The sequence below is a fragment of the Dendrobates tinctorius genome, unplaced genomic scaffold, assembly GCF_039654945.1.
Source record: "Dendrobates tinctorius isolate UK_male_01 unplaced genomic scaffold, ASM3965494v1 ptg000075l, whole genome shotgun sequence".
In the NCBI taxonomy this organism is placed as follows: Eukaryota; Metazoa; Chordata; class Amphibia; order Anura; family Dendrobatidae; genus Dendrobates; species Dendrobates tinctorius.
In genome coordinates, this window is record NW_027361743.1 from 33,279,410 (window position 1) to 33,301,949 (window position 22,540).

At 41.5% G+C, this 22,540-nt stretch overlaps 1 protein-coding gene across 2 annotated transcripts in view; it reads right to left on the reverse strand.

The window, feature by feature from the left end:
* Positions 1-952: 952 nt before the first annotated feature.
* Positions 953-22,540, reverse strand: part of SLC7A1 (solute carrier family 7 member 1) — a 53,754-nt gene continuing 32,166 nt past the window's right edge. For both annotated transcript variants that reach the window (XM_073583161.1, XM_073583162.1), the window contains 8 exons: positions 21,616-21,743; positions 21,305-21,527; positions 20,052-20,191; positions 17,785-17,887; positions 14,496-14,704; positions 10,695-10,861; positions 7,827-7,935; positions 953-6,333 (listed from right to left, as the gene is read on the reverse strand). In XM_073583161.1, coding sequence (XP_073439262.1) covers positions 6,173-6,333; positions 7,827-7,935; positions 10,695-10,861; positions 14,496-14,704; positions 17,785-17,887; positions 20,052-20,191; positions 21,305-21,527; positions 21,616-21,743 — 1,240 coding nt within the window. In that variant the 3' untranslated portion in view covers positions 953-6,172. The remainder of the gene's footprint in view (positions 6,334-7,826; positions 7,936-10,694; positions 10,862-14,495; positions 14,705-17,784; positions 17,888-20,051; positions 20,192-21,304; positions 21,528-21,615; positions 21,744-22,540) is intronic.

Below are 22,540 nucleotides of genomic sequence, written 5' to 3' on the forward strand. Positions count from 1 at the left end.
TCACCCTCCAATCTCTCTGGTCGTCACTCACTCCTTCTGGCTCTGGCGCCACCTAGGCTTCCTGCTCCTCTCCTGTTGTGTCGAGTGCCCCCTGCTGGCATTCTCAGCTCCTTTTATACCTGCTCCGCCCCCACTCCTTCTAGAACTGTCTCCTATCCGTCCTCTAATTATGTCCCCCGGAAACAGTCTCCCTAGGAACCTTGGTGACAGTCTCCTTGGTTCCGGTCCGGTTACACAGTGGGGACTCTCCCTCCTACACTTGTGCACCCCTAGTATACACAGTGTATGATGGATACTGTAATAATTCAATTTCCTTCTCATGATTGTTTCATTCAGGATTTGTAGCTTTTCTTGTTTATTTAAGCTACCAAAAATTTGGTGGTTTCCACTGTCAATAATAATAAAGCCTATCCCACAAAATTGTGTGGTCTTGTCTTATGTTATAGTCTTGAGATATAATGTTTCCCTATAAATTTGTCTCATTTTTAACGTGAGGGATCATTGTCCTAAAGCTCAGCTATACCACCACTCAACTTTCCATCTTTTAGACTAGTTATTCCAAGATCTGGAAATTCTGATAGTATATCCCAGTACTATGCATGAAGCCTGGATGGCAGTGTAATGAGGCCATAGAGCTCCCTAGTATGCTACAGAAAGATTTGCATAGGTTGAGAGGGAAAATATTCTTCTCTTGTACATGATATTTTCAGTTAGGATTCTGTACATACGTATCAGAGAAAAAACCTTTACATGAAGTTGGAAGCATAAGGGCCCTAAAGCTAACACACACCATGACCATGTAGTGCTCTCCGTATAGGAAACATGTGTCTTCAACATCGCTGTTTCAAGGAAAAAATGTAAAATAAAACTAATAATTACATTTAAAAAAAAAAGTCCAGTAGAAATAATGAAATGTAGGTTCATTATGCAAAACAGAGACAACAGAAACATATGGGATTTCAAGAATGTGCGAGTTTTATTTTTACACGCAGCCGAATTCACAAATGCACATTACACAACTACCTTTACGTCTTGCCCTAGGAATTTTCTTTAAAAATACAAAATTGAACTGAGAAGCAAGAAAATATCTAGACAGTTACTTAAAATAAGATAAATATTAGAAACATATTTACAGAAGGAAGGAGAGACTTTAAAAATTGACGCTACGGTAAAAACTCGTGGCTACAAAAAGTCGACGTCTAACGTAAAACGAAAAACAAACGAGAAGAAAGATTCACATCACTAAAGCGAAAACCATAATAAAGTATAGTACAAGAATGGAAGGCACGGCTTTAGTGGGAATCGGGACATAAATATTATAGCATATGCAGCAAAATAGCTGAAATCTAGAAAGACTGATGATCCGACAAGACAGAGTAGAGATGATCTATAACGCTTACATTTTACACAATCGCAATATGGCCGCTCTTTCACTGGTGAACATAGGTGACCATTTATCCAGATAGTATGGCAAATTTATGATGGACTGATGAAATCTAACAATTTTACACCAGCATTCAAGATGTCATTGGAAACAATTCATCGAAGATGTGAGAGCGCAAGTCTGAGAAAAAGAAGAGCTAAGGTAATGGTTTCTTCCTTTCCTCTTCTAGGCTCACATGGCGAAATACAGATGTGTCCCTCCTTACTTTTATCTCAACATATTATGAGATGAAAGATGCGAAATTAACAGTTTTTAATTAAAAAAAATAAAAAAACAACATGATTTCACGATGCTCTGTCGGAAGATGTCTATGCTATTAGTGTCTAGGTGTGGCCACCCGATGCTTGCGCTGTGCATTGCAGCCCGTTAAGCATTTCTCTCGCAAGTTACAATATTGTATTGAATTAGTTTAGTTTGTGAAAAATTGGAATTGTTACCTAAATTCTAGATATACTAAGGGTGGACACATCTGTAGGAACAACTGAGAATGTATCACCAGTGAATGGAGTCTTCAAGGGTCCTATATCTTCTTTACTTTAGACACCAGTGTTTCTGAACTGGTAGCGCCGCAACTGTTTCTAAGTCATAGCTCTTAGCTTGTCCTATTAGAACATGATGGGAGTTGTATTTTTGCAGCAACTAGTGAGAGATCCAAGATAGGAACCCTGAGGTATATAGTCAGATACTTGTGAATACACTTTGGTAACATTCATGAGGAGACATTTTTGGGGCTTTAATTAAATAACAGATTTTCTGTCCCTTTAAAAGTTAGACATTCAAGTGTTATGAAACAAAAATGATATTTCTCATCCCTTATAGGATCCACATGGTTTGCAATTTGTTTGTGTTGCTATGTACAAGATATTGGAACTGCAGCTGATAAAGCGATATTTCCAATAATACCACTATTCGAAGAGTACTGCTCACAATTCCCTCAAATAATAATGTGTCTCCGAACTGGAGCCTGGCTTTAACTCCTTAAAGGGAATCTGTCAGCGGGCTCTCACACCCCAAACTATTTATATGTGCATGTAGCTCTTTCAAAGACAAGTCCAGCAATACCTTTACATTACCAGTCCGTTCCTCCATTACTGAGAAATCAGTGTTTGAATTTAAATGCAAATGAGGCTGAAGAACTATTTGTAGATGTGAAGCCTCTATTCCACGCCCAGCACCACCTCTTCCTGCTTGACTGATAGTTCCTTTGCCTGCAGTCACACAAAATAGAGGCTGTCAGTGAAGAAAGAGGCAGCACCGGGTGGGGAATAGAGCTGGAGTGACAGATGCTTCAGTTCATGAAAATGAGGCTGGTTTGTAATTAATTCAAACACTGATTTCTCGGTAATGAAGGAAAGGACCGTACATGTAAAGATATTGTTGGACTTGTCTACGAAAGAGTTACATGTACATATAAATCGGTTTATTTTGGAGGGGGTGAAATTTTGCTGACAGATCCCCTTTAAGGAACGCCCATTTTAGCATATACAGTACCATTCCTTTTAGGATTAGTGGAGGTTTGACCCTTAGGGCTCCCAAAAATCTTGATAATCAAGGGATGCAGCATTGGTTTGGTGCTCGAATAAACAGCAAAGTCTCTGAGCAGAGCACCAGGTTACATGATCCCATCAATAAGCAGAAAAGACTAATCAAAAACATAATATTAGAAGAAATTTGCCTCCCAAGAAGAAAATCCAAGAGATTTTATGGCTTTCATATAGGACAACCAAAAAGCAAATATTACATATATACACTTTATTTACATGATGTCCAGGAAAGCATCAGACATAGAAACTTCCAGCATCGGATTATCACCGAAAACAGTTACACTTTTACATACAACTGTTTTAGGTCAGTCCTAATAGTGTGAACATGTACCCCATGTTAAATTTCATTATCAGTTTGGAATAGTAAGAAAAAGTTATATCAAAACACTCGGCTAGGTCTCCTCTGAGCTAAGTTGGACATGGTATTACAATTTGTGTCCTTCCAATCAAATTCCAAGTTACTTAGTTACCGTACAGTGATCTCCGCCAATAAAATGGTGATGATGAGGTCATCCTATATCTAAGCCAGCTCAAAGATAAGAAATCTTTTAAAAATATTCTAGAATGGTAGATGTAGGGAAATGAGAATTGGAACGTCTGCCAGAAGTGAGCATAAAGCTTTAAGGGGTGTCGAGGTAGAAGTTGCATCTGAGCCCAAAGGTCTTCATACCATGTAAGGAAAAAAATGTCTAAATGCTACGTGGGGGCTTAGTAAAAGATTTTCTGTATTGGTGCCTAAAAGCTTCAAGTAAGAAAGTGGTCACCCCAATCCTTGACCATGTTATCCAAACTAAATCATAGTCTTGGTTTATAATGTTTCCCTATGAATTTGTCTAATTTTAAAGTGAGGGCTCATGGTCCTAAAGCTCAGGCTACACCGCCACTCAACTTTCCATCTTTTAGACTAGTTAGTCCCAGATCTGGAAATTCTGATAGTATATCCAGTATAAAAGTCATAACTTTACTGTTTTACAAGACTATGAAGGTAAAGGCAAAAAAATGGAAAACCTTTAAGTTTGGATTATGGTTTGATGGCTTGAGATATGATCAAATATGACAGACAGACATTCTGTAGGTGTAACTCTAGAACCATTTGTGACAAAGGGTCCATGGCCAATTGTGGGCCTTGAACGTATTTTGTTTCGAATGACACAGTGGATCATAATCCTAGGATTAGCGCTGTCCAACTGAGTTACAAAGTGAGCATGTAACCAAGAAAAAAAGACCCAAAAAGCAGTTACAAGACAATATACATAGAAAGGAGAACATCTACTTTAGGAGGATCCAAGTGTTGAGTTTAGATTGCCAACATGTTATGTATCAGAGTTCCAGGCACTGTGGGAGAATTCTACCCGCGATTGTCTAACTTACAAGATGCCGATGAGCCACGGTTAGCATCTGAGACACTGAGCATCTTGATGGAGGATGATTAGATGTTACTTGGTGTTAGCCACGAGAACGTAATGATATAAACATTGCAATAAAGTATTTGATGTGTCAGTGACGAAGGCCCAAGAATATCTTAACCAGTTAAATAATCCGTTTTTAGGTACCTGATCTAAAAAACTGATCAGGAAAAACTACCAACTCCTTAATGGCTGTGCTGACTGGTTCCTTAATTTAATAGCTGTAGAACTGTTAATGCTTCAAGTTTCAGTCAATACCGACAGCCAGGTGGAAATTTCAGCCATAAAGTTTCACCCTATGTAACAAAAAATGACTTATAATAAGCACTTAAATAAAAGTAGGATCAATAATAAAATTAGAAAAATCACTCTGGGAGACAGAGAAGACCGATGATGGGATGACATATCTAGTATTACAAGTCTGGCTATGATTATGCCGAATTTTTTTTTTGAGCAGTTCAAAAACTGAGTTTTTTTAAGCAGAAACTGCTTCAGGAAACTCTCATTTTATGGAGGCGTTTTTAGAGAAGTTTTTCTTTCCCCAAAGAGATTTTGTAAGAAATTTTTCCTGAAGTATGTTTTTTTTTTTCGCAGACTTTTCATTGGTCAGGGCCATCTTGAGATGTTTCTTTCAAGATTATCTTCAAAGAAATGAAATGCACTTTTTTTTTCCACTAGGCATTCTTCAAAACCTTCTACAAGAAACAAAACAGGCTACGAAAAAAAACCTCCTTGTGAATAGCAAAATGGATTTCCCATAGAATTGATTTGAAAGAGGTTTTCTAGAGATTTTGAAACTCATTTTTCGGGGGATCAGCTCTAAAATGTGTGAACATACCCTTAGGATGCAATTTTGAGGAGGAAGTTCACATTGCCACATCCCATCCAAGTATATAAGGACGCTTCTTAGTCCTTCCAAGAGCCATGGCCGGTCTCACCGCTTGGCCCTCAACCTTGTTAGATGTTGTAATGAAGGTTTAGACTGCCATGGTAGAGGGGAATGAGGTCAATTGTGTGACCCCTCCAAGAAGCATCATGGAGGCAGCAATCCTATGGGCTGCCTGAGTAACCCATCATAACCTGAAGATCTTTGAGGCTACACAACCAACCATCTCTCCAGTGAAGATGTCAAATTGTTGGAAGCCACTGGGCTACAAACCCAAAGTACGTATTTTGCCGCTTTCTGCATAGCATATAAAAATTGACAAGACTGGAATTTCGGTAGAGATCTCCCTATTAAGTGCTCTGCAATACAAGAGTAAAATAAAAAAATAGATTAAAAAAATGTCTAAAAACAATAAATTAAGTTTTCTTCAAGGTATAAAATGAACACAATTTGTGCTACTTTGGCTGTAAACGCATTTCTCTGCAAGGATCATCTGCAGGAAATTATTTGTCCGAAATATCGCCCTCATTATCGTTTTAGTTCCCCACTTTCAGTGACTGAGTTCATGTTCCCTTTCTAATACCCACAACATTTCCACCACTGACCAAATAAAAAAAAAAATAAAAACAATGGACTAAAGTTGTAAAAATCTCTGAAGAGACTATACGTGGATTAATGAGTTTCTACCGGACACGCTGTCTGTTCTTTAAAGCAAGATCCATAATTGTGTTGTCAGAGAATAGCAGCATTAGGAGACGAGCGGCACTCTGGTTTGACCATTCGGAGGTGACGCCACTTGTCTGGTGTCGTATGGTTTGTGCAGGTTGCAAGCTTCGGGTACGATCCTTTATGATGATTACATGAATGTGGTACTGTTCCAAGTTTCCGGCTTTCAGGCAGTCACTGAGTTAGCAGCTTCTGGGTCGTCCAGAAAAGCTTGTTTCTCGTTATTTAATACATTGGTCCTTTTGTAATCGCCTGTATTCTTGTCTGGTGTGGAGCCAATAGCTTCGTTGCTGTGAGACATGCCATAAAAGAAGTAGATCAGCAAACCTGCAAAAGGAAAAAAAAAAAATTTAGAAAAATTGTTACTCGCGTCAAAGGCTTGCAAAAAAAAAAACATTGCTCTGCCCAATAAGCTGCAATCCACGAATCCACCCACCATTCTCCTGAACAACACATGGCTCATAATAGCATTTAGAGATCCTTTAATCGCATAGGTAACATTCTGCGCTACCTAATAGTGCATTATCCAGTGTGTCGGGTTATGCCTTGGCACGATGTAATAGTTATTGATTTGTGGCCAATTTGAGGCCTCCGTTTACCATAACAACCATCAACTCCCCACAACTGATCTCCCTCTGTCAATGTCCTTACAGGGCGTAATCACCACTGACCACACCATGTAAGGAGTTAATTTTTCTTGTTGTCTTGGTTACCAGCCACCCGGCGATCTAGCAGAGTGGCTGAGCATGAGCAGTCCTTACAAGCCCCTTTCAATAGAGCACTGATCTGAAGCTATCCGGATGTCTGGAGTGCCCGATCCAGCCCGCCTTAGTGTCCCTGCGTTAGGCCGCACACTCCGGTCCCGAGTGTTGGCGGCAGTGCCGGGTATTGAGACGCAAGACTCGTGCGAGTTTCTCAGAAGTGTGACCTCGGCCTTACATGCTGCTACAGTATCAGTGAGCTCACAGTTCGGACCAATCATCAGAAGCTCACAGCCCCCCCCCCCCCTGCAATCAGGAAGCCGGGAGGCTAAAGAAGACAAGTGAGAACAACCTTTTAAAAAGAAACCTGACAACTGATAAACGGGCAGTATGTATCAGACACTGGCTGCATGATCTCAGCCTTAAAGGGGTTTTCCCATCTCCAAGATTCTATCCCAATATGCAGAAGGTGTAATAATAATAATAATAATAATAATAATAATAATAATAATATTAGCAAATACATCCAGTTATAAATGTAGTATAGCTTTTCTGATTTTCTCTCTTTCCTCATGTGCAGGTATTGCAGGACCTTAGGTATCCATGGTTACAACCACTGATAAAGTGAATGTTAGTTAGCTAGTGGTCGCAACCATGGATACCTAAGGTCCTGCAATGCCAGCACGAGGAAAAAGTGAATCAGAAAACCTATACTACATTTCTAACTGGAGATATTTGATAATATTATTATTACACCTACTACATATTGGGGTAGGATCTTGGAGCTGGAAATACCCCTTTAAATGTTTCACTGTGACACGCTGTGGAGAAAAACAGTTTTGAAGCTGCACGGGAAGCTTGTTGAACAGCCAGGTCCCTGGTGGCTTCTACCTGCCCGCTGCCTGTGGCTGAAAGGTCTCTCCCTGCATGCACCTATAGGGAGAAACCTGTCTTTCCAAAATACTGCTAAGGACCCACCTGTCTGCCAAGTGCAGCTCATGGCTTTTAAGCTATGTTTTTCTCTGAAATGCTGCAGAGATATCAGATTCCCTTTAATATAACCTGATGTGTTAGAGCAAAGTGATAAGCCCAAAGGTTAGTCTGTACATCGTAACTTACCTATTACCATCCAAATGGCGAATCGTATCCAGGTGCCCCCTCCGAGCTGCATCATCAGGTATACATTCACAAAAATGCTCAAGATGGGGATAACAGGAACACACGGTACCTGTGAGGACACACAGATCATTACGGGGGGATCACGGTTCTCCTGGGCGTAATTCTACGTATCTGTCTATGGTAAAGTGTCATTACATGCAATGTTTTGTGCAAGTCTCAAGTACCTGGTATCTAATGGCTTACGTTGAATCGTATGGGCGCCAGTGAAAAGTCTGTGCCAGTCCGTCACCTACAGTGTGCCATATATAAGACTAGCGTCTTATGTGGTAGAGGTATATGTAAGAACTTGGCACACACCAGGAGCTCTGATGCAGAAAGGTGATTTTTAATAGATAACAGTACATACATACACAGACGTTTCGGACCTCCGTATGCAAATTGTTACGTAGCCCATTTGGAGGATAGTATCATCTATCGTGATTCTCTCTTCCGCACTCATGCGTTAGTGTGGAGGAGATATATCGACGATATTTTCTGTATCTGGGGGGGATCACTAGATACACTACAATCCTTCTTTTCCATGCTACAAACATCCTGGCCTGGACTGAGTTTCACTATGACTCATCACCTTAAACAAATTAATTTCCTTGATACATTAGTTATGAAGGATGACGTGGGACACCTATCCACTGATCTCTACAGGAAACCCACTGATTGCAACAGCCTGCTACACTACGAAAGCTTTCATCCCACTAAAATGAAAAATGCGATACCCAAGTCACAGTTCAAAAGGGTACAGAAGATAGTGTCAAACACAGAGATTCAAAAAACACGCACTGACGAAATGCGGACAAAATTCCTTGAGAGGGGATACCCAACAAGTGTACTTAATGACATAGATCTCTCCCCTCCAAGGAGATCCAAGACTGCCAATCGCATTGCGTTCGTCCATGATTACCATCCTTTTGCATACCGTATTCATTCCAGCATCAGACGTCACTGGCATCTTCTCTCCACAGCACACCCGAACATAGAGTCATTCACAGAACCCTTTCTATCTTGCTTTAGGAGACCACGGAATATCCGGGACACCCTAATTAAAGCAGATATTGGCTCCCCTGGCCCCCTAAAGAAACAACAACGGTTCTTATCAAATCCAAAATTCGGCACTTTCCCCTGTCTGCAATGCACGCAATGCAATAATGTACAGAAAGGCAATTTCTTCTATCACCCTTATACCGGCAAAAAATACAATATTCGTGAATATTACACCTGTGACAGCTCATTCGTAGTATACATTATTAAATGCCCGTGTGGTCTACTCTATGTAGGGGAAACCACACAACATATTAGGGACCGTATATCTAAGCATAAATCCACAATTAGGTGCAAGAATATGCTTCTTCCCATTCCGCATCATTTTATTTCTGCTGGCCATACCATTGCCCAATTGAAATTTCAAGTAATCGAGCAAATTCACACTTTACGCAGAGGAGGCAACCGTATCAACTTATTAAAAAGGAGAGAGGCCTATTGGATCCATGAGCTCAATACTCTGACACCAAAGGGGTTAAACAAAGACTATGACACACAGGCCTTCCTACAATCATAATGTCCTACACTGCCTAACCTGGCCGCAATATCACCACTGTGATAATGTCATAATAATGGACATCTTTATTTCTTTTTATATTCTTTTTGAATGCTACTGTAATACTGTATGCCATCGGTACTAATTATATTATGTCTCATTTACAGAACCAACAACTGTGATTGTCTGAATCGTCACTCTCAAAGCACTGAATAGCCACTTTCTGCACCATGGGCACCTGTGATTTTGACGCCACGTTAGTTCTCAGGATTACTTATCTCCACCACACTGCCCTGCAAGCCAGCATGACAGGCTGCAGTACACTCCCAGTGCTCGTTACTGACACCCGCCCTCTGGGTCTCCCAGCGTCAGAAGCACATGATGACGTGTCTAGTACACGCCCACCTACTTCCGGTGGCGCGCCCACCTACTTCCGGTGGCGCGCCCCTAACTCGGCTTCATTATTTACAGGGATATATAACCCTGTCACTCCCACACATCACAGCGCCTTGGATTCGCGGCGGATACCGCGTCCACACTCTGCATACTACCACGGTAAGATCTATATGCATCATACAATCAGATTAGTGGCTGCATGTCACATCACTTTAGTATGACTCCAGCGCTGTCTGTCTCTAACAGTGGGACGGCTACATGAGCCTCCTCATAGGACTGGTATGTACCTTAGGCTACACAACCATCTTATCACTCACAAAGTTATTCTTATGACTACAGCACTTTTCATCCTCCCTTAGATCCATTTCACAGAGCCCAGTCACTAAGAATCTCACAGTGCAGTATATCGGTATGTGCTTTTTTCAGCCTTGATCTTGCTTTTCATGATTGTTGCTTCTTCTGTGTCAAGACTTAGTATGTGCTATAATGTTACAGATGTCCCAGCATATTTTCAATTACCTATTTGAAATACCCATATATTATTGTATATACTTTCTTTGTATTATTTTATTAGTTTCATCTTTATTTATATTTCACAGTACATTAATGAAGGTCCTAGACCGAAACGTCTGTGTATGTATGTACTGTTATCTATTAAAAATCACCTTTCTGCATCAGAGCTCCTGGTGTGTGCCAAGTTCTTACATATATCAGATTCACGGATTGGGATCCTACTTGGGCACCACCTTTAACCTTCAGGGTTGTGCCAACGGTTTTTGTTCTTATGTGGTAGAGGGGCTTTCGGTCCCCATCAGGTACCAGCACCCGGTCCCGTCTGCCCCCACTAGCTGTCCCCGGACATGTGAAACTATGCAGCGTACCTTAAAGGAGAGTTTAGTTTTGCTCTCTGGTTGTCTCCAAATGATGACGGTAAAAACTAAAGATAACAGAAAAGTGATCGCAAGTGGAATTATAATAGAGGCTTCTCCATTTATCAAGCTATCTTGACCGAAAACCATCAGGCAGCAAAAGGTAATGATGAGTGCCCCTGAAAAGAGAAATTGTGGAAAATGGGATCATCTTTGCAGCAGGAAAATACTAGCGCCAAGAAATGCCCCTCTAGGCTCTCAGATACTCAAGATCTTCTTTGGATAATACTAGAACTTTAAAGGGAAGGTGCAGCAATTTTATATGATTTGCAAAAAAAGAGGAATTAACAAAACATGTTGTTTCAGCAAATGTTGTACTAACTAGGATTTATGGCTTGTTTGTAATAATGTTTTAATGCATGGGCAGCACGGTGGCTCAGTGGTTACCAAGGACAACATCTGCAAGGAGTTTGTATGTTCTCCCCGTGTTTGCGTGGGTTTCCTCCGGGTACTCCGGTTTCCTCCCACACTCCGAAGACATACTGATAGGGAATTTAGATTGTGAGCCCCATTGGGGACAGTGAAAATGTGTGAAAACTGTAAAGCGCTGCGGAATATGTTAGCGCTATATAAAAATAAAGATTATTATTATTAATGTAGCCACTGGGCGCTGCCATATTGATTTGCAGATCTGTGGAGGACTCATACAGTCTGCAAATATGGCTGTCCATGGACATAGGAGACTGCGGTCGGCTCCCGACCCCACCATGCAGCCTCATTAGCAGTGAACTGGGCACGCCCCTGTGGGCTGCACCACTCACTGCTGTAGGTGTGGCTGGGCGCCATTTTACTGTAGCCCAGTGCTATCTGCTCATTCTGCTGAGCTCGACTTTCTGCACTGTGCTTCCTGCTCCACTGTCCTCCTGCTCTGTCTCCGCCCTCCTCACTCACACACAGCCCCAGTGATCTCCGGTAATCTGACACCTTCCTTTTTATGACAGCTTTTATGGCTGTCTGAGGACAGTGACATATACAGCCCATAGTCTAGTGTATAATTGGGGGGGCTGGAAGTTTCACCAGTGTGGGCATATCTGTAATACTGTCTGGTGTGATAGTCTGCTGAGCGGTGTATCTAATCCTCTCCTGTGTGATACTGACTGCTGAACCGTGTATCTAATCCTCTCCTGTGTGATACTGACTGCTGAGCTGTGTATCTAATCCTCTCCTGTGTGATACTGACTGCTGAGCTGTGTATCTAATCCTCTCCTGTGTGATACTGACTGCTGAGCTGTGTATCTAATCCTCTCCTGTGTGATACTGACTGCTGAGCCGTGTATCTAATCCTCCCCTGTGTGATACTGCCTGCTGAGCCATGTATCTAATCCTCCCCTTTGTGATACTGACTGCTGAGCTGTGTATCTAATCCTCTCCTGTGTGATACTGACTGCTGAGCTGTGTATCTAATCCTCTCCTGTGTGATACTGACTGCTGAGCTGTGTATCTAATCCTCTCCTGTGTGATACTGCCTGCTGAGCCGTGTATCTAATCCTATCCTGTGATACTGCCTGCTGAGCCGTGTATCTAATCCTCCCCTGTGTGATACTGACTGCTGAGCCGTGTATCTAATCCTCTCCTGTGTGATACTGTCTGCAGAGCTGTGTATCTAATCCTCTCTTGTGTGATACTGTCTGCTGAGCTGTGCATCTAATCCTATCCTGTGTGATACTGCCTGCTGAGCCGTGTATCTAATCCTCCCCTGTGTGATACTGACTGCTGAGCCGTGTATCTAGTCCTCTCCTGTGTGATACTGACTGCTGAGCCGTGTATCTAATCCTCTCCTGTGTGATACTGTCTGCAGAGCTGTGTATCTAATCCTCTCCTGTGTGATACTGTCTGCAGAGCTGTGTATCTAATCCTCTCTTGTGTGATACTGTCTGCTGAGCCGTGTATCTAATCCTATCCCGTGTGATACTGCTCTCCTGAAATACTCTGTGCTGCTGTCACCCTGCTGGTTTTATGTGTGATCTACATGGTGGTATGATCTATATGGCGGCATTATGTGTGAAGTATATGGCGGTATTATGTGAGAACACTATGGCAGTATTATCTGCTAAAAGCATTCTAGGGTGGTTCTGGCTGAGCACCTGCACACGGGTCAGGGGTAATAGGTGCAGTTAGGGGAGGGCTGGTGAAGCAGCTGAAGAGAGGGGTCTCATTTTTATCGGTACTGTATGGCTCCATTCCCCCCCAGCCTGCTTCCCAGCGTCACCCCGGACTGCGCCTGTCGCCTCGCTTTCACACATCGCCAGGACAGGATCTGAGGAGGGGAATGGGGTCTTTGCATGCAAAGTCTGGATCAGAACAGGCCATCAATCAGCAGAAATGTTTCCTGGATTTCTGTGCTGCTGTCTCCCTGCTCCTCCCCCATATATCTCCCTCTGTGCCCCCCATAGACCAGCACACTGCTCTCCTGAAATACTCTGTGCTGCTGTCACCCTGCTCCTCCCCCATACATCTCCCTCTGTGCCCCCCATAGACCAGCACACTGCTCTCCTGAAATACTCTGTGCTGCTGTCACCCTGCTCCTCCCCCATACATCTCCCTCTGTGCCCCCCATAGACCAGCACACTGCTCTCCTGAAATACTCTGTGCTGCTGTCACCCTGCTCCTCCCCCATACATCTCCCTCTGTGCCCCCCATAGACCAGCACACTGCTCTCCTGAAATACTCTGTGCTGCTGTCACCCTGCTCCCAGAATCCTTGCTGCCTGCCATCCTCAGTGACCGAAGACCCCATTCCTCTCCTCAGATCCTGTCCTGGCGATGTGTGAAAGCGAGGCGACAGGGGCCTGATATATGGTGGAAGGAGCAGGGTGACAGCAGCACAGAGTATTTCAGGAGAGCAGTGTGCTGGTCTATGGGGGGCGCCCTGTTCAGTGCCAGGGATTGTACATAGAGCGCTATGTTTTATACACATGGATGAACCGTCTGCTTGTCTGCTCCACAGAAATCCAGGAAACATTTCTGCTGATTGATGGCCTGTTCTGATCCAGACTTTACATTCAAAGACAGTCAGTAACTTTGCAGGCCCCATCAAAATGGCTGCTCACTGTGTTCCTAGATGTCATAGGTTTTTGTGCCAAATGTCAGTATCTGCTCCCCCTAGTGTTAACAAGTGGAAATGCCAAACATTTTAAAATTATTTTTCATATTTTGCAAAATTAAAAACAAATGATAATATTTAAGAAAATGTAAACATTAATTCTTTACATTTTTTCAATTGCTGAAAAAAAAATTTTTTGGATGGCACCTTCCCTTTAAAGAAAATCTCTGAAAAACAGTATTGGACTTCTATACAGTTCATATAGGTGAAGGATCACAGATCCAGGGGTGGAATCCTTATCTCTGAACTGCCCGTGCAGTCCGCCCACACACGGCCAATGATCTGCTCTGTGACATATCCCCCAGACCCTGCAGATCTGGCAACCTTACAGCAGGACGCGGCTCGCTTGGCGGGACAGTAAGTAATATAGTAGCGCACAGCTGTTTTTTCACGGTGACATTCTTTTTTTTAAAAAAAATGGACCTGTACATTTCCAGAAATATGTAAATTTTTTGATCCATTGGAAATGCCGCTGTTCTCCCAAATCTGGAGGAGTTTTTCTTTTTTTTCCATCCTAGAGGTGATTTTAGGATGACATGTAGCATTTGCTCTGGAGTTACATTTTCTGACAGGACTATTTAATCCTTACTCATAATCGGTGGCCGTAAAACACTCAATTCTATGATGGAGAATGGCTATTTTCCCACTCACCTACAATGCCAGCGGCAATATTGACCACAGATCCTGATATTCTGGTTGGTTCTTGGTTTTGTGGACAGAAGAGCATCTGAAAACTGAACTTCTCATATTCACCCAGGATCGCATTTTGAGACTCACTGGTACTGGCGGATTCATTTATATCTGCCTCTTCATTAGTGCTGGCCATTTGATAGGCGAGATTTGGCTGTTCTGGCTGATACCTGTGAAGCAACAACATAGCTGTTAAGTAAAGAGGTTTGGTAATGAAGAAATCCTCCTAAAGTCCTCCTCAAAGCGGCTATACAGGATAATAAAGTCACATTTGCCTAAGTCCAAGGGATATATATCCTCGGGTGGTGCCTGATTTCACAGCGTCAACCAATTTTACTTTAATGGAGTTGAACTACAACAACCCGCACACTCTTTGGACAGATAGGGCATGATTCCTGGAGGAAACCAGTCATGATTTCCATGAACCCATGCAACCCCTTTAAGTTTGAAACAAACGGACTGTACATTAAATATATATATACAGTATATAAATATTACTTTCTCTCTATATGCAGTATATTATATATACACATATATACACACACACACGCTGGTGTTTAGAAATCCTATGGAGAACTGTAGGAGAAAAAAAAAAAAAGAATTTATGTGAACACCCCCCCCCCAAAACAAAAAATGCCAAAATGAATCATATTTTAATAACATTTCTAAAGTAACATTTTGATGTAAAAAAAACTTTAGGACTCCACCTAAAAAAAAAAAAGTTAAAAAAAAAAAAATCTTTGTCTGAAACTAGGCTAAAATTGAAAAAAACCGTGCCCTCTTGTCCAAGGGCGCTGTCTGGTATTGCAGTTCACCTCTGCTTAAACCCCTATTATTTGTACATAGGTTGAAAGAATGGCGTGCTATTTGCTGGACTGAACAGTGCACCCACATGAAAAGAAAATTATTATTACACAGTAACAAATAAAGAGTATATACATTATACAATTGCATCTGTTCAAGCAGGTCTAAGACAGGGCTGTGACTATAGAGCACTGAATGCAATGAGATTGTGCTCTGGACCACCATCAAAGGATCCGCTGGTGGGGACAGGCTCTACGAGAAAAGATGGCCACAGTATGAACGTGCTCTTACATGTTGTACTTATGCTCCGGCTCATTTCTTTGGTTTTGCTGTAATTTCTTGTACTTTGTACAAACAGGAGTGTGGCCCCCTTTTTTGAGCTACTCATGTCATCAATATAGCTTCCCATGTACGGGTGTCTGAACAATCAGACTTAAGTCCTGCTCTGCCCCATCTACATTGAGGTCACCTGACACAAGGTGAGGTTTTAATGCTAGAGGATAGGACCATCCCTGTCTGGGTACACCTTGTTGCGGTAGGATGGCTTTTACACTTTTTTGAACGAAAACAATGTTTTATTAAATATCCTATGTTATTTATATGTAATATTGCTATTTACTTACTTACAGTAGGGTGTATGCTCATTTTGTTTCTATTTTAGGCTTTGCCTGTTAAATGGCCAGTGTGAACATGCTCTTATACACTGCATGTTTACCAACTTATGCTCCGGCTCATTTCTTTGTTTTTTCTCTAATACAACAACGTTCCCAGAAGGTCCAAAAGTGCCAATGGAATTTATCTTTTAGAAATCAATCACAAGTAATCTGTACATATACAGGTGCTTCTCACAAAATTAGAATATCATCAAATAGCTAATTTATTTCAGTTCTTCAATAAAAAGTGAAACTCCTATATTATATAGAGTCATTACAGAGTGATCTATTTCAAATGTTTATTTCTGTTAATAATAATGGCTTACAGCCAATGAAGACCCAGAAGTCATTATCTCAGTAAATAAGAATACTTTATAACACCAGCTTGAAAAATGATTTTATAATACAACAAAATGTTGGCCTACTGAAATGTATGTACAGTAAATGCACTCAATACTTGGTCGGGGCTCCTTTTGCATCAATTACTGCATCAATGCGGCCTGGAATGGAGGTGATCAGGCTGTGGCACTGCTGAGGGGTTATGGAAGCCCAGGTTGCTTTGATAGCAGCCTTCAGCTCGTCTGCATTGTTGGGTCTGGTGTCTCTCATCTTCCTCTTGACAATATCCCACAGATTCTCTATGGGGTTAAGGTCAGGCGAGTTTGCTGCCAAACAAGCACAGTGATACTGTTGCTTGTAAACCAGGTATTGGTACTTTTGGCAGTGTGGGCAGGTGCCAAGTCCTGCTGGAGAATGACATTTCCTTCTCCAAAAACTTGTCGGCAGAGGGAAGCATGAAGTGCTCTAAAATTTCCTGGCAAACAGCTGCGCTGACTTTGGTCTTGATAAAACACAGTGGACCTACACCAGCAGATGACATGGCTCCCCAAACCATCACTGATTATGCAAACTTCACTCTAGACCTCAAGCAGCTTGGATTGTGGTCTCTCCACTCTTCCTCCAGACTCTGGGAGCTTGATTTCCAAATGAAATGCTTTAATTTGAAAACATCACCTTGGACCACTGAGCAACAGTCCAGTTCTTTTTCTCCTTGGCCACGGTAAGACGCTTCTGGCGTTGTCTATTGGTCATAAGTGGCTTGACACCAGGAATGTGACACTTGTAGCCCATGTCCTGGATACCCATTGTGAATTTCCCACCAATTTTTGAATGGCCTTTTCTTAATAATCCTTTCAAAGCTGTGGTTATCTCGGTTGCTTGTGCACCTTTTTCTACCACACTTTTTCATTCCACTCAACTTTCCATTAATATGCTTGGATACAGCACTCTGTGAACAGCCAACTTCTTTAGCAATGACCTTTTGTGGTTTACCCTCCTTGTGGAGTGTGTCAATGACTGCCTTCTGGACATCTGTCAAGTCAGCAGTCTTCACCATGATTGTGGAGCTACTGAAACAGACTAATGGACCATTTTAAAATGCTTAGGAAGCCTTTGCAGGTGTTTTTTGCCAATTATTCCAATTTACTGAGATAATGACTTCTAGGTTTTTATTGGCTGTAAGCCATAATCATCAACATTAACAGAAATAATCAAGCTCATATATATATATATATATATATATATATATATATATATATATATATATATATATCTATCTACTGTATCTATCAATCTATATATTATAGAAACAGATTATTTGTGAGTGATAATCATATATACATACCGTATATACACACACACATACATCCATACATACACACACTCTTGAACAGATTTTTTTTTTTCTTTTACAAATTATTCACAACTAAATAAAGTGTATATTTAAAGATTACCTTAAAACCAGCACACAGGCGGCCACCAGTGAGTAGGCCAGTAGTGTCCCAATGGACATTAAATCCACCAGGTCTTTTAAATCAAACAAGAAAGCCATCAAAGCTAAAAAGACATGAAAATAAATTATTTTAGATGAGGGACAAGAAAATAATTTACCACGTTCTAAATGTGTAATAAATCGGTACAGAGAGGCCCAGGTTCATTCCACATCATTTCTATTTTTTACCATTTTATTGTGATTTATTTTAAGCACAAAATATGAAGATTAGTAAAATGACTGTAATACCATGGTCTTCCTCATCAGAAGGACTATGAATACCAACATACAAGGAACTCAGCCAAGAACAGCACCATAATGCCCAAATAGGAGGGGTAGTACATTAGGCAATACTAAAAATATCTCCTCAAGGGCTCGTCATACTGTAGGATCCTCAATCCTTAAAAAGCTGTTTGTAAATCACAACCAGTGACATCCATCTGCTTTATGATCACAAAAAATCATGTGGAAAGCTGGGCCAAGTATTCACCTGCCTAAAGACAATTGGGTCTGGGAGGGATTATTAAGAAAAAAATTCTTTAAGGTCAGGTTCACATGGCTAAAATTTATGGTCCAAGTATGAATCGTGATGTCCAAACTGGCCACGGGTGACATGACCCGAACTCAACAGCTTCTTAATTCCTATGAGCCTGTTGAGTTTGGGTCGAGACCCACGACCAGTCCAAACTTCACAGAGTGGAATCAGACCATGAAAGTCTGATATGTGAAACCAGTCTAGAAATTATATAAAATTTTGAAAGTGGCGCCATATCTCATCCCAGCATCTAACAAAAACTGCCCAAAAGCAGAAAATCTGGATTAGCTTTTTCTTTTAGTTTTCCTAACTTATTTTCTAGGTCCTGTCGTATAAGGCCTGTTTCACACATCCGTTTTTTGTGTCCGCCAAACGGATCCGTTTCCGTTTTTTGCCGCATATGGATCCGTTTTTTTTTTAAAACGGATCCGTTTTTTGACGGATCCGCGGTAACCGCTAATGGAAGTCTATGGGACAAAAAAACGGATCCTCCAAAAAAATGGCGGATCCGTTGTTTGACGGAAACCGACGGATTTTGACGGATTTGAAAAAACGGAAGTGTGATCCAGGCCTAATGGAGAAGATACTTATGGGTGAGTAATCTGGAACTATATTGGAGTATAGAGGCCCATAGAATATCTTTATGCACTAACAATTTCATACAGAGGTTGTAGCATTTCCAAATGACATTTTTCAAGAGGAGAAAGTGTCTATGGGTCTGTAATATGGACTTGTAGGGACTCCAAGCAGAACCTACTTTTGCAAGCCATGTGCACGGGGCAATGGAGTATGCTCCCACAGGCGATTTTGCCTTGTGGATTTTCCTTCCTGAATTTCTTGAGAACAACCATAAGTGTATTACAGTAGCAGCAAAACAGATCAGATGTTAGCAAATCTTACCAACATCAGATGAAAAACTTAGTGCGGAAAATAACCTTGGGATCATATTCAACACCAACTCTACATACAGTGCCGATTTTTGGCACAGATCCCGCCCCTTTTGTTGAGTGGAGTGAAATCCACAATAAACTTCCAACACAATCTCAATGCAATATATGTGGATTTAGCTGCAAATCCACATTTTTGATTTTCTGCCAATTACCCTGTGGACTTTTGACATGGTGGAAAAATTTTGCAATGTAAACTCCACGGCATTGTTAATTTATGCTCAGTGTCAGTTCAGGTTTCACCCTCTGTGGATTTTTCATCATTTTTCATGCAGTAGAAATACCACAAAGGTATCGATATCCAAAAATCGGAATATTATCCTAATAGTATCAGGAATGTAGTCAAAAAAAGCGTCATCTGAGGGTCCCATAAAGGCTGAACTGCTGACAATAAAAGGTGCCCCCTCTATATGATCTCACACTAGTAACAAAGCATTTAGGCCGGGGTCACACTTACGAGTGCAATGGGAGAAACTCGCGCAAGCCTTTCGCATCAATACTCGGCACTGCCGCCGGCTCTCTGACCGGAGCGTTCAGCTGCATAGAAATACATGCAGCCGCACACTCCGGTCCCGACGGTAGTGCCGGGTATTGATGCGAGAGACTCGCGTGAGTTTCTCGCATTGCACTCACAAGTGTGACCCCGGTCTTAATCAGATTACCACCTGCAACATTACAGAGTTATCAGCGTAGTTCAGGTAGCACAATGCACCAGGGATATGTATGTCCACACGTGAGTGACCGTACCTGCAACTGCTCCAGAGGACACGGTGGCTATTACTGGAGTTTTGCTCTTTTCACTGACTCTGGCTAAAACTTTAAATAGCAGTCCATCATCTGCCATGGCATAAATCACACGAGGCATGGGGAACATGGAACCAAGGAGACTAGAAAAGGAAAAATATAAGTCTGAAGACCAACTCAACATTGGACGATTGCATGAAGGAATGATAAAAAAGTAAGGAATTATACAATAAAGCAATAGATTACATGTGGGATAATAAAACAATATATAAACAGATTTCTGAAAATTTTTTAAAAAAAACCGAAACACAACAGCTAAGAATTAAGGCTGCGCCCTCATGTGCAATAATTTTCTCCAATGAACCAATTTCACAATTTTACGCTAAAGCATATGGCAGCTTTATCAGACAGCTCCTGTAATGATCTTTTAGGGGCTATTAGAGATGAGCCAATCAATTTTATAGAAATCAAATTTGTGTCAAAAATTTTCAGGAATTTGCTGAACCTGGCGAATTATAATAATTAACGATTTGTACAAATGACCTAAATTGGCCACTGCCATTTTACACATTGCCGAAGACTACATCAGCCAGAGAGGATTCACATGACCTCGGGCACGGCCAGTTAGGCTACCCCAGAATACCCTGCAGCTTCACATCACATGGTCTAGTGCAGTCAAGAAGGACTATCGTAGACCGCATAAAAGCAGAAGAAAGAAATGCAGCTGCCATTTAGGGTGAATCTGGAAACTGAGAGTACGTCATGGCTCATAGCTCAGCAAGGGATGGGAGGGTAAGTAATAAAACACTGAAGAAACTGTACAGATAGTGTGCGACAGTACATTAGTGAAGAATATTAGTGTGTGAGGAAAAGAGAATTATACAGATTTAATTAATAAGGAAAGAGTGATAAAGGAGTCACTGACTGTGGGAAGGACACAGTCTGTTGTGGGCAATTGGAGGCCTTGGAGTACTTTCAATTTGCGGCAAAATTCGGCAAAAGCTTACAAATTTCAAAATATTCGCTCATCTCTAAAGGCTATACCATGGGCTACGCAGGTATAACACAAGGAAGATAACAAAACAGCCTGAGCATTTCCACTACCATACCGCTTTAGTGCAATTAATAGGATGGGGAGCAATCAGCCAAGAGGCCCCGATATTGGAGGGGTCCAAAATAAAATAAAGGAAAACGGTTCTACATTCTGATTATTGCCATCTTCTAAGTGTACACTTTGTACCAACACCAAGATCTACCTGGTAGAGAGCGCACATAGGGATCCCACAGCAACAGCATATTTCGCACCGGACCATCCCACATAATTGAAAGCCACGGGCAATGGACTGTTTTTATCCAGAAGATAATAAGGCATCATGAGCGTGAGCGCTGCAGACACCCCAAAGTACGCCACAAAACAGATGAGGAGGGAAGCCACAATGCCAATGGGAATCGCTTTCTGAGGATTCTTTACTTCTTCACCTAAAATATGTATTATTTTATACATAGTTACAAATCCAGGAACATCACAAAAATGTATTTTCAGCAATAAACCAGCATACAGCCATACCGGTGGTGGCAATGCAGTCAAAGCCAACAAATGCGTAGAAGCAGGTAGCAGCCCCAGAGAGGACTCCGGCAAAACCGTATGGCATGAATCCACCAGCGCCGTAATCCCAATTGTTCACCTCTGTAACACTGAAATGAAAAAAAAAGCAAAGAAACCTTGCGAGTTGCGTAAGCAAAAATCATAGAGACTATAACGGTGTCCAAAAACCACCTTTACTGTGACTGATTGGTGTGAATCTGTGAAGCACTCTGAATTCTGATTTAGTAACTACAAAGTCCAAATTTCCTGCATTACAGCTGAAATAGTTAAAATTATACTGTCTGCAGCCACCACTAGAGGGAGCTCAGCAGCTAGCTGCATACAGGTGTTTTTTTATTGCTTTTGAAATTACTCTCCCTCTAGTGGTGACTTCAGGGAGATATAAGACTATTATTTAAAGGGCTTATACTGGAGCTAAAAATGTGTAAGGATTGTAAAACATACATCAACATGACCACACTACAGTCAAACATCAGTCTCAGCGGTCTCACTTTGTACATACAAGACACGAGAATTCATAGACTCTTATTGCTATAAAAAAGTAAAGCCTAGACTAAGGGGACACTTTAGCCTAAACGTAATGAATTAAACTAAGGCTGTGATGTTCACACAGGCCGATGTTCTGACATGCTTGGCCTTTTTTTATTTTTGAGTAGTGGAACAGAAGTTGGGACCACCGTACTAATATCATGAATGAAGGGTTGCCAAGACTTGGTCATTCATCATCCACATCCCATAATCCCATAAGAGAAGGTTGAGCCTCAGCAACATTCAATAGTTATGATTATCTCTTAACGGATTGACTTTGGCACACGAGGAAATGTCAGCACCAGTAGATTATTGAAAGGAGTTTACATAAACATTCAAAACTTCACACTCGTACGAC